Source organism: Montipora foliosa, chromosome 2, assembly GCF_036669935.1.
Source record: "Montipora foliosa isolate CH-2021 chromosome 2, ASM3666993v2, whole genome shotgun sequence".
In the NCBI taxonomy this organism is placed as follows: domain Eukaryota; kingdom Metazoa; phylum Cnidaria; class Anthozoa; order Scleractinia; family Acroporidae; genus Montipora; species Montipora foliosa.
In genome coordinates, this window is record NC_090870.1 from 52,409,522 (window position 1) to 52,422,021 (window position 12,500).

General features: G+C 41.5%; 2 protein-coding genes and 1 long non-coding RNA gene across 3 annotated transcripts in view; 2 read left to right on the plus strand and 1 right to left on the minus strand.

Moving 5' to 3' along the window:
• The window catches only part of LOC137993533 (uncharacterized), an 11,945-nt gene extending 9,892 nt beyond the window's left edge, over nt 1-2,053 (plus strand). Inside the window, exons 2-3 of the long non-coding RNA XR_011121882.1 lie at nt 248-355; nt 1,904-2,053. This is a non-coding gene — a long non-coding RNA (uncharacterized lncRNA). The remainder of the gene's footprint in view (nt 1-247; nt 356-1,903) is intronic.
• The window catches only part of LOC137993532 (uncharacterized), a 15,064-nt gene continuing 3,548 nt past the window's right edge, over nt 985-12,500 (minus strand). Inside the window, exon 4 of the mRNA XM_068839452.1 lies at nt 985-1,318. The gene's annotated coding sequence lies outside the window, so the exon portion shown is untranslated. The remainder of the gene's footprint in view (nt 1,319-12,500) is intronic.
• LOC137993531 (bile salt hydrolase/transferase-like) overlaps nt 9,208-12,500 on the plus strand; it is a 22,881-nt gene continuing 19,588 nt past the window's right edge. Inside the window, exon 1 of the mRNA XM_068839450.1 lies at nt 9,208-9,353. Within this exon, the coding sequence (XP_068695551.1) occupies nt 9,351-9,353 (3 nt within the window). The 5' untranslated portion in view covers nt 9,208-9,350. The remainder of the gene's footprint in view (nt 9,354-12,500) is intronic.

Below are 12,500 nucleotides of genomic sequence, written 5' to 3' on the forward strand. Positions count from 1 at the left end.
AAACTCAGCCCACATGCAATCATAGGGTAAATAAACTGATGAAGAGAATTTATTGAACCAAACCAAATACCTGAGGTTAAAAATGAAATAATATAATAACCGATGTCACGTCTCTTCGATAGCAAGAGTTGTGAGCACGGAAAAAAAAACTTCTGTCTGTTTTCACAAAATCTGACATAGCAATAAATAGCATAATAAAGCCATCGTTAGACAAAGTTAACGTTTCTTTAACATTTTATCTCTTTAGAACTGATCATGATGCAGAGACAGCTGTGAGAAGTTGGGAAACATGGGGAGGAGGTACGACGGATTATCCGGATCCCGGCGACGGACACGACTCGGGTTGGCTTCAGGAGTGAGTTGAATACATCTATGGCTTAAGCTACGATAATACCACGCACCAGTTGCTCAATTGGTTGAGCATCGGGCTGTCATGCGGGAGGTCGCGGGTTCGAACCCCGACCGGATCAACACTCAGGATCTTAAAATAACTGAGGAGAAAGTGCTGCCTTTGTAATTTCATCTGCAAATGGTTAGACTTTCAAGTCTTCTCAGATAAGGACTATAAACCGCAAGCACCGTCTCATAAGTTCCCAGTGGGACGTTAAAGAACCCAAGCACTATTTGAGAAGAGTAGGGGATAAAGTCCCCGGTGTTGTGGCTGTCCTGTTCTCTCCAACAGAAGTGGCCGGCTTGGCGGTGATATCTCTAAAAAGGTTTGTGGTGTATGAGGCCACCTAAGCAGAAACAGCCACAAGTCAAAAAGGGACTTTGCCGAATGCTGGAACATGTAGATGTAGAATACGAGCGACAAAAACGTCCAACTTGTCTTGCAAAATGGCTGCGAAACTCAGTAGTCGAAAAGCGATGTGCGTTTTACATTCCACGCACAACCTGTCTCGAAACAAAAAAAAATGTGTTGATTTGGTTGCAGAAAGTAGAGGTTGGTTCTACTTTCTGCAACACGCTGCAGCAACTTGCAACACATTTTTTTTGTTGCAAGACAGGTTGCGCGTGGGAGTGTAAAACGCGCAACATCGCTTTTCGACTAGCTTCGCAGCAATATTGCGAGACAAGCTGGACGTTTTTGTTGCTCGTATTACCATAGCTTTTAGTGATTCGTTAAGCGTAGACAGGCTAGTAGCGTAGACAGGCTACTGAACTTGCGCACGCAGAGTGGTTGGATCAAGACCTGTATCAGGTATGGCAGTGCGTAGAGCATCCACTTAGATGCTGGTTGGTCTGAGTTCCACGTGGGTATTACATCTTCTTTAACTCTTTTCTAGTTGATGTATTAATCACAGCTTGATGTATTTCTCTAAAAGAGAGAAGCCAAAAATAGTCTTATTTAACCAACTTTCTATGCTTGCCTCTTCGTTGTCCAGTGGTGAGATCACTCGCCTCTAACCAATGTAGCCGGGTTGTAATGTCTACTTTTTCTCCGGGTACTCTAGCCTGCGTAGCTGGCGGTTGAGCGAGCGATCGAGCGGCGAAATATTTTGGAAGTAGTGGGCCTTAATCACACGGCGGTCATGTTAACTCCCGAGGGATTGAAACTTTTGTTTTGCCCCACCGAAACTCGTTCCCAAACATTTCAACTCGAGGCTCGGGGTACAAAATCTATTGTCTATGGCCAATATGACCGACGCGCGAATAAGGTCCATTCCTTTGCTTGGCACTACTGCGTTTGCTGATTGGCTGAGGAGCAAGGACCAATCAAATTCAAGGATTACGTAAAAGCACTAATCCCAACGCTCAAACGCCGGTTTAAAATGTTGACTTTGAATTCTGATAGTTTGTTGGATTGTTTTGTCTGTTGTTTGTTTTGTCTGTTGTGATTGGTCAGTTACATTGAGCGATGTAAAACTGAAGAAAAACCTCGTTTGACTTGTTTATTCTACAGTAGTTTTCAAGAAAAGCTGAAGGAGGCTCCAAAAGGCTGATTGCGGAGAAAGCAAAGCTGCTCTGAACAGTCAACTATTGTTCAAATATGTAACCTGAACGTGTAGTGGTGATTAAAAGAAAAAAAAAATGAAACAGTGACTACATTCAACGACCGGTGTAAGTGTTTTCCTCAGTGAAGCCGAGAGTGAATTAGATAGGAGTGTTGATCTATCACTTTGCGGTCTTGCCCCAGCACAGTCACAAATAGATATATTTACAGATACTTTGCGCGCGAAACAAACAGAGGGCCGCCAATATTAACCAATCAGAAGAAGCCATGTCACGCGTGACTGCTTCTGCCATGTTTTTTTCAGGGACGTGACAACTGATTTTCGCGGGAACGAGTATTCTAAAAATAGACTCATTTGTGACTATGCTGGGGAGCCTACTCATGCCATAACAACACTCTTATCTGATTCACTCTTGGTGAAGTGCGTTGTCTCTTCGTTGTCCAATGGTGAGATCACTCGCCTCTAATCAATATGGGCCGGGTTCGATTCCTCGACGCAGCATCATGTGTAGGTGGAAGTGTATACTTTTTCTCCGCTTACTCTAGTCTGCGTAGCTGATGGTTCCGCGAGCGATTCGCGTACTCCGGTCTGTACACCAGCCCTTTTTGAGAGAATGAAAACTGCGAAAACCTCTCAGTAGATAGACAAACCGTTTAATGATTATAGATTCCTGGTAAGGATGAAATCAGTTCTGCACAAGATAAACTTCACGTGAAACAATTCTTTTCCGGACTAGATGACGACACTGAATGGATCTGTTATTTTTCTTTAAATAATTATCTATTGACGTAACGATAAGAGAGCCAATAAGAAAATTACAGCTTTCAACAGACGTTCTTACGTAACACAAGAGAGTCACAACAGAGTTCACCTACAGAGAGTCAAGAGTTCGGCTTATATTGCTAGTTGACAGTGGTTTCAGATTAGTTTATATTATTATACGTACATGTAATTTTGACACAGGTTAGGGAGCTCATGCAACGACAACAGCCAATTCAACGCAAACGTTGCTTCAAATTTGCGATTCATGTAGGGTAAGAATGCCATGATGAACAGGTATAAGGTTTCATGCTTTCTTTAAACTTGAAAAACGTAAAGTGTTACGAAAGCTACAACAAACGCAACAAATTATATCCAGACCATTGTACCCTCCATGCCATTCCTTACTTTTTTTCGGGATCATTTGCGCTCCTAAATGGAGATCATTTGTGTTCCGGGATGATTTGCGGTCCTGGTATATAATAACAATAATAATAATAAAAATAATAATAATAATAATAATAATAATAATAACAAACTGCTAAAAATGTATCAGTTTGTTCGAAACCAAACTGGTATTAATACATGAGCAAATGAATATAAATATTACTGAACACATAAAAATGATAAAAGATAAAATACAATCATATCACATAAAAAAAGATAACTATATAAATATTATCTTAACAAATAAAAAAGGATAGCAATAAGAAATGCAATATTAACCGTGAATCTATGACTTGATTTGTCCGATTTTAGCTTAGGGATACCTTTGATTAGCTTAGGGATACCTTTGATTTTAGCTTAGGGATACCTTTGATCATACTGGGTGACTTCAACGCACGAGTAGGTAGTGACAATGAAGCATGGCCAAGTTGTCTTGGTCATTTTGGTGTGGGAAAATGCAATGATAATGGTCAACGCCTGCTGGAACTATGCTCTTATCATGAATTATGCATTACCAACACATTTTTTAGCACAAAGCCACACCACAGAGTGTCCTGGAGACATCCACGCTGCAAACAGTGGCACCAGTTAGATCTCATTCTTGCTAGACGGGCCTTCTTGACAAATTTTCTTGTTACGAGATCCTACCACAGTGCTGACTGCGACACTGATCACTCCATCGTGTGCAGTAAGATAAGGCTTTAACCAAGGAAGTTTCACCATGCCAAACAAGTTCGGAAGCCAAAGATTGATGTCACCAAGACCCGACATCCAGACCAGTCAACCAACTTTGAGGCACTGTTCTCTTCCACTTTTATAGGGGACTATGCAGCACCCTCAACTGAGCAGTGGGATAATCGCAAGACCACTATGTACTCTACTGCACTCCAAGCCTTTGGTAGGAAGAAGGAAGGCCAAAGGAATGACTGGTATGACTCCAACTCTGCTAGACTCGACCCAATCATTGTATCTAAGCGAAAGGCACTGCAAGCATACAAGGACAAGCCATCTCCAACGTCACTTCAAGCTCTAAGGTCTGCACGAATCAATGTACAACGTGAAGTCAGGCTCTGTATAAACGAGTACTGGTTTGACCTGAGCAGTAACATCCAGCAAGCTGCAGATACTGGCAACATCAATAGTATGTTTGAAGGTATAAAGAAGGCTACCGGTCCCAAAATCAGCAAGACCGCCCCTATCAAATCAAAGTCGGGAACAATCATCACAGACAAAACAAAACAACTTGAAAGATGGGTGGAGCACTACTCCGAACTGTATTCAAGAGAAAACATCGTTCATCAGTCCGTCCTTGACGCCATCGATCGTCTCCCGCAGATGCCCATACTGGATGAGCCACCACCATTAGAAGAGCTCTCCAAAGCTATTGATAAGCTGCCATCAGGGAAAGCTGCCGGGAAGGATGGTATCCCAGCTGAAGTCTTAAAGAGTGGCAAGTCAAGTTTGCTGGTGCCCCTGCACAAGCTCCTAACGCAATGCTGGTTAGAAGGCTCAGTACCTCAAGATATGAAGGATGCCAACATCGTCACGCTGTTCAAGAACAAGGGGGACCGACACGACTGCAACAACTATCGTGGTATCTCTCTACTCAGCATTGCTGGCAAGCTATTCGCCCGCATTGTCCTAAATAGGCTGGAAACACTCGCAGAGAGGATATACCCGGAATCCCAGTGTGGATTTCGCTCAAAGAGGTCAACTGTAGACTGATTTTCTCTGTCCGCCAACTACAGGAGAAGTGTAGAGAACAGAACCAATCTCTCTATCTGGCTTTCATAGACCTGACCAAGGCTTTCGACCTCGTAAGCAGAGACGGCCTGTCTAGTATGCTCCCTCTGATAGCATGTCTACCAAAGCTCCTCAGCATAGTGAAATCCTTTCATGTCGGTATGAGAGGCACTGTACAGTTTGATGGTGATATCTCCAGCGACTTTGAAGTGAAGAGTGGTGTAAAGCAGGGTTGCGTGTTAGCTCCCATCCTCTTCGGTATTTTCTTCTCTCTGCTCTTGAAACATGCCTTCAAGTCTTCAACTGATGGCGTCTACCTCCACTCCAGATCTGACGGTCATCTCTTTAACATCTCGAGATTACGTGCCAAGTCAAAGACGAGGACAGTCAACATCAGAGACCTACTGTACGCTGACGATGCAGCTCTCGTCTCCCACTCAGAAGACGGACTTCAAAGGCTACTTGACAGGTTCTCCAACTCCTGTGATCAGTATGGCCTTACAATCAGCCTTAAGAAGACCCAGGTTATGGGACAGGCTACACCAGCCCAGCCTCTTCTGAAAATTAATGGGGAAAACTTAGAAGTTGTCCATCAGTTCCAGTATCTAGGCTCTACAATGACTGACACCTTATCTCTGGATGTGGAAATCAGTAAGCGCATAGGCTTGGCTTTCACAACTCTGTCCAAACTCGCCAAGAGAGTTTGAGAAAACAAACATCTGAAAATACCCACTAAAGTCAATGTCTACAAGGCCTGTGTCATCAGCACTTTATTGTATGGCAGTGAATCTTGGACAACATATTCCACTCAAGAACGGAAGCTCCAAGCTTTTCTTCGTAGAATTCTTGGAATTACTTGGCAAGACAAAGTGCCAAACAATGAGGTCCTCTCCAGAGCAGGGATTCCATCGATGTATACACTTCTACGTCAAAGCCGTCGACGCTGGCTGGGTCATACCCACAGGATGGCTGATGTCCGCATTCCAAAAGACCTGCTTTACGGCGAGCTCGCAACAGGGTCAAAATTGTTTCACAAGGTCTGGAAAGTGGGGAAAAGGCAGTTCGTACTGCAAATGATGAAGCCAGAGCAAAAAGAGCAGCCAGACAGCAAGCTTGTTCTACCTCACAGCAGCCCTCGGTCCTTGTTTGTCAGTTTTGCAGAATTGGTCTCTTTAGCCATTCAAGACGATGCTCCTCATCCAAATCACAGGGTGCTACTCCATAGTCTTATAGACTGAAGGATGCCACAACAACATGTCGGCCCCTCAAACAGAATCCAGGAACGAATTTTGTACAGCGGCTTTTCTTTTTGATTTAATATCTCTTTAAATATTATGTATTTAGTATGTATCTGTATGTGCTATGTATTTTAGCTGTAAATGTAATGTCTCGAAGATATTACCTCATGTAGTTATTCTGAAATTCGAGATGTTAAATAAAGTTTATGCATGCATGTGCGTACACTTTGTAATTTGCGACTCCGGTGCTTACCATATGACAGATAAAATCACTTTTTTCTTGAACATATAAGCGATCAAAATCTCACCCTAAATTGTAATGACAAGGGTGGTCTGGAGCTGTGAGTAGGCGTGGGATTTGTCTCATATGGTTTAGGGGCCGACATAGCTCTCCCTCAATGCCGTACCGGGAGGCGAGGTCAGTAGCAGAAAGCTGCGAAGGGCCAATTGCGTCCAAAAGCGATCGCACGGGCCGAAATCCCGGGATGGCTCGTTTGGTACGTCCCTCCAGAGCCACGTCTGGAGGTACTGCATTTTTCTCTCTTGTTCAAACATTCCGTCAGCACATGCGCATGCGTAAATGTTCAGGCTCTCCGATACCTAGCCTACCAAAACAAATAAGATGCTGGTTAACTTTTTACAAGGAATTGAGATTTCAGTTGATTCTACAGTCATAAACGTAACGTAAGAACCGTGTGTTTCTGGTCTTCTCGAGACAGAGGTGAGAGATAGTTTCATGCAGAATGGGATGCCTAAAATGCTCTGTTGTAAACATGGCAGTTCACGAGTGAAGTTGTCTCTCTTGCCTTTCTGTGGACCTATCGATACAATTTGGGCAAGTTTTGAAAGCTAAAAAGTTCAATCGATGCGGTTATTTTGCTGGTAGGACTGGGTGGCCCGACACTTATGAAAAAAACTATGAAATGAGAATCGCAAGTCTTCCCTTGTCATGGAATGGCAGAATTACCCAGAATTCTTTTTGGGCCTGAGCGAGGCAACTTAAGAAGCACGAGACTGGCCCTCATCGAATAATGGCTGAAGCGCGGCCAGAGGAAATGATTTCTAGCCAGATACTCAGGAGTAGGCCTGGTGTGTGCTGTTAACGAAAATTTTGCATTTCTTAACAAGTTTTTATCATAGAAAATTCGTGACAAAGTTGTGCTTTCATTTCGCATTAACCCTCGTGTCAAAGAAAAGGTATAATGTAAATAAGAGAATAACGAGATTTGTCATGATTTGCAGATTACCTGTCCTCTTACTACTAAAGTCAAACTCCACATCTCTATGCTAAATTGCTTATAAGTAGTATTGTATTGTTTGTGAAATCTCTCCCGTGCAGACTTGATCGCCGAGGTAGATAACCTTAAAGTTGATTTGGACAGCTCTAGTGATCCTCTAATCGTATGATTTGCGGTACCGTTTGGCGATCATTTGCGGTTCTCGGATCATTTGTGGTCCTGGAATCATTTGCGGACCCGTACAACACTTCAGGTTCACATGTTCATAAGTTTGTTTTTACAGTCATAGATGTTTAGATCTTCAATTACAAATTCTCTTTTGATTGGCCACTGTTCCTCACATTGTGTAAATGGTTCACCCTGAAGTCAAAATAGATACGTTTCGTCTCAAACGAAACAAAATCAAAGGGCTATTAAAGCCAGCTCATTCATGTAATGGCACTCTCTGTTTTTTTATAAGAACTTAGTTATAAGAACGTCTATGCTGAGATTAACCAAAATTTTAAGAACTTGTTAAGAACATTCCTCAGGTTGAGAGTCGATTAAGAACGTTTTTATTTTGCTAATCTGTCATGTGAACATTTTTTGCGTTTTTGCCACAAAAAGTCAACTGAATTGAAATTATAGAAATATATTCTTTAAAATTTGTCACCTGTGCCAGTGCATGATAGGAATTTACTTTCCATTCCCTTTACATATGACTTCTGTTAGGCCAATTCAACGCAAACGTTGCTTCAAATTTGCTATTCATGTAGGGGAAGAATGCCACTATGTACAGGTGTAAGGTTACATGCTTTCTTTAAACTTGAAAAACCTTTTTTTAACAAAACGTATCACAAGTATTTTACAAATACTTTTTATGAGGAACTGAAATAACTTCGGCCTCAGCAGCAACTGTCAACAACGCTGTTGTAATCGAGTAGGGAATGGGTCACGTGGGAAGGGAAAAAAGGGCGGAATTTCAGAAGGAATGTCGGAGATCAGACTCAAACGCAGAATTGTAACAGAGTCAAAATCAAGATTCATCTAGGATAGTAGGGACTCAAATAAAAAAGAGTTAGGAAATGGAAAGATACAACAAACGCCCATGCAGCAAAACAACCGTGCTAAGGGATGTCCTTTATTCTATGTTTCTTTGTCGCGCTTTGCAAAACAGCTATGCTGACAACATGGGCACTCAACAACGAATGGTTTTATCTCAGTTTGTTCTGAACCATCCATAACTACTTCACTTGAAATGACTCAGTCATTTCAGTCTTTTCAAGTGAAGTTTTCTTTTACGTATAATGGGAGCATTGGTTCCATTTAAGTCTGAAATGACATGCAGGTAGAATTTCAACAGTGCATTCACAAAGCAGTGCAGAGCAAAGGAATTTCCTCGTGAAATATAACTAAGTTGAAGAAGGTTTGAATAAAATTGTTCAGAAGGAAGCCTTGGTGGTGAAATTTGGCACTGTGACGTAATCATGCTAGAGAACTATTAAAATCTTCGGGTCTCAATTTGTTTCTCAGTCTTGAGAGTCCACTGCATATAAATTAGATTCGCTAGGATATTAGGGTTCAAATTTTCAGCACTGCCATGGATCAAAATTTCATCTCCCTTGGGTATAGTCAGTAAGAGGGATACAGATACTGAAAAGCTAAGAATACGTATATTCGAAAATCTTGATGACGGATAAGAATCCAGTTGCTTTGAGCTTTGCGACTGGAATATTCTAAATTTCTGCACAGCTACCGTGCTTTCGCCCGCCTATTCATCAGCAGTTGTCTGCGCTTCTGACCTCCATGAAACTCTGCACTTTATCACGTACTTCAATAATACAATGTGATTGGTTACGGTATTTTTCTGGGTGGGACAGGCTAATTCATATGAGCGCGCACGAATTTCCACTCTCAATACATCGTGGCCTACATTTGAGTCAGGAAAAAGCTCAATACAGCTGCGAGACTTACGCTCCACGGCTCCCAGCATGGTATGTTGTTTGCAGATCGAGATTTATCTTATTTAAGGCTTCTTTCCCTCCAACAATGCTATTTCATTTCATGGGTTAGTTTTCTGGGTTCATATCGGAGTTTGAGGAGGTGCAAACTTCATCCCCAGAAACTCAGGCTATCAGCAAGACAATTTTCCATTAGTAGAATACTATCCTCCGATAGACCATAGATTTTGTGCTTAGCTAATAAGGGCTTATGAGGAAGGTAATAGAAAGTTGTTGATAGACCAATGCCTACAATGGCAGCGATGGCATCATTATCACGACCATTCTTTAAGTTCTTCCACGGTGCGGGCAAAGAAGGTCTGACAGTTAAAACTCTCGCTGTATACAGATAAATACAGTGAGAAAATACGCAGTGATAAAATTTGCTTAGCTGTTTTAGATAAGATAGGGTCAACAAGAAACTATTTCAAAAAAAAGACTGAAATGTTGTTTCGTTTCCGGAATGGTAAGGGCAGGAGAAATAATAAAATATACTGTAGTGTGGGTCACTCGGTCTGTCATGTTTATTTCGCTTCGTTTATTGAAACTCTCGAGAAATAAAGATAGAAATGTAGACTGACGCAAACTCTCTGAACTGCGAGAAGCATGCCAAGGAATATTAACGTGCATCAAAGCATATTAAGTCCACAAATACCTATTTTACCTTCAAATGCCACCACGTAACATTTCAAATTCCGTTTTCCGTGAATCTTCCATTACATGTGTTACATGTGAACCTAGGCAGTTACCGGTACTGGCTTTAAAATAACAGGTTCCTGGTTAACCCAATTTATTCACTACGACTCGCCAGTGCAAAAATTGTTTACGTTACTCATTAACACGAAGAGAAATAGCGTTGGATTTTTCAACAATACATCGCTTTAATCTAACCCAAAATCATTCAGATAGTCAAAACTTTATATTTATGACCCATTTCCTTCGCTTTTTGTTTGTCAGCATTATGATTTGCAATGCTTTACGGGTCCGCAAATGATCCCAGAACCGCAAACGATCCCCACTGTGTACCGCAAATGATACCAGGACCGGAAATAATCCCCATATTGGACTGCAAATGATCCGGAACGCAAATGATCTCCATTTTGGACCGCAAATGATCCCGAAAAAGGCAAGGAATGGCATGGAGGGTGGAATGGTCTGGATAGAAAATTAATGTGAAGAGCGCTTATTTTTATTAAAATCGCTTTAAATCATGGCTCAGAACAGATTTCTGCCTCATCATATCCAGACAAGAGATTATCTCACTGATTTTGGTAAATCGTTCCATCCCTTCACTGCAGCATATTGACAAATTTTTTGTCCAACCGTTGTATTTGCTTTTGGTAAATGTAGTGTAGTATTGTCTGTGAAATCTCTCCCGTGCAGACTTGATCGCCGAGGTAGATAACCTTAAACTGAGTTGGTTTGGTCAGTATCGATTGCAGTACAGTTTGGGGATCATTTGCGGTCCCGTGCAACACTTCAGGTTCACATGTTCATAAGTTTGTTTTACAGTCATGGATGTTTAGATTTTAAATTACAAATTCTCTTTTGATTGGCCACTGTACCTCACCGTGTAAATAGCCTTCACCCTGAAGTCAAAATAGATACGTTTCGTTTCTAAGGAAACGAAACAAAATAAAAGGGCTCTTAAAGCCAGCTCATTCATGTAATGGCACTCTCTGTTTTTTTTATAAGATCCTTTTTATAAGAACTTCGATGCTAAGATTAAGCAAAATTTTAAGAACGTGTGAAAAACATTCCTCAGGCGGAGAGTCGATTAAGAACGTTTTTATTTTGCTAATCTGTATATTAAATGACAAGTCATGTGAACTTTTTTTGCTTTTTTGTCAAAAAATCTGGTAAATTCATGATGTCTCGTTGCGAACCTCTATGTTCAATGCTTTTTCTAAAGCCAAAATTAGCTAGTGTTGGCATACGGGTTTCACACCATGAGTAACTACAGAGAACATGTGGGGAGAAGACGCGAAGTTTAGGTCTGGAATTTGCTAGAAAATTAAAATAAAGATCCATGAAACTTACCATGTGGCAAGTCGTTGCTGTTCTTAATACGTACACGAAGTTTCGGGGAAAATAGTCGCGTTTCCAAGGTAGGAGGCTGACGGCAGCGTCGGGGCACCGATCGACCCTTCACCAACACGGTTTTTGGGTCGAAAATCAAATCCAGTCACTAAATTGAGGCGACAAAATAGGTTGACGGGTCACTTATTTTCTCGCCTCAATTTTTGCCGCGGCCAGAATACAGTAATTTTCGCTCGCACAGAACGCTTGCTATGCTGGCTAGGAGGGGTAATATATTCAAAGTTGGAGACAAGTGTTGGGGTCCGGTTTTTACCAAGGTGAAAATGGCTTCCACGAAAACGAAGAAGAGTTTTACCTGAGAACCAATCACCTACAACACATGTGTAATCAATTGAGTGTAATTCTGCACAAAAGTCATCATACCGATTCATTTACAGCCGAATTTAGATCATTGTCTGTCTGACCTGCCCGAAACAGCAGGAGAATTTGCTTCTTTAATTTGATATCTATAGGTCTGTTTTCCACGGGAGTTTCTGGGCACTAAACTTGACACGAAGAAAGTCATGAAACGGAACCTTTGAAATTCAAGTTCACGCTCTGGAAGTTCCATATAACAACAAGAAAAACATCCGTAGCTCTGTAGGAAGTTTTTCCCCGGGTCTTTCTTGGGCACTAAATTAAAATAATTTGAACATGACACACATTTTAAAATGTAAGTAACGGCCTGGCTTTCACATAAGTACAGAGGCTGCACTTTACATACATGATTTACAACCGTTAGAATTCTCCCAGGCCATGGCCATACTGAGAACATTGCACTAGAACTTGTGGGAGGAAAACTGGGTAAGCATGACCAGTGACACTTAGCCTTCCTTTCGTATTAGCTCTGGTCTTGTACACCAGCCCTTTTTGAGAGAATGAGAACTTCTCAGTAGATAGACAATCCATTTAATGATTATAGAATCGTGGTAAGAACGAAATCAGTTTTGCACAAGATGAACTTCACGTGAACTACTTCCTTTCCGAACTAGATGACAACACTGAATGAATCTGTTCTTTTTCTTTAACATAACGATGAGAGAGCCAATAGAAAAATTCCCG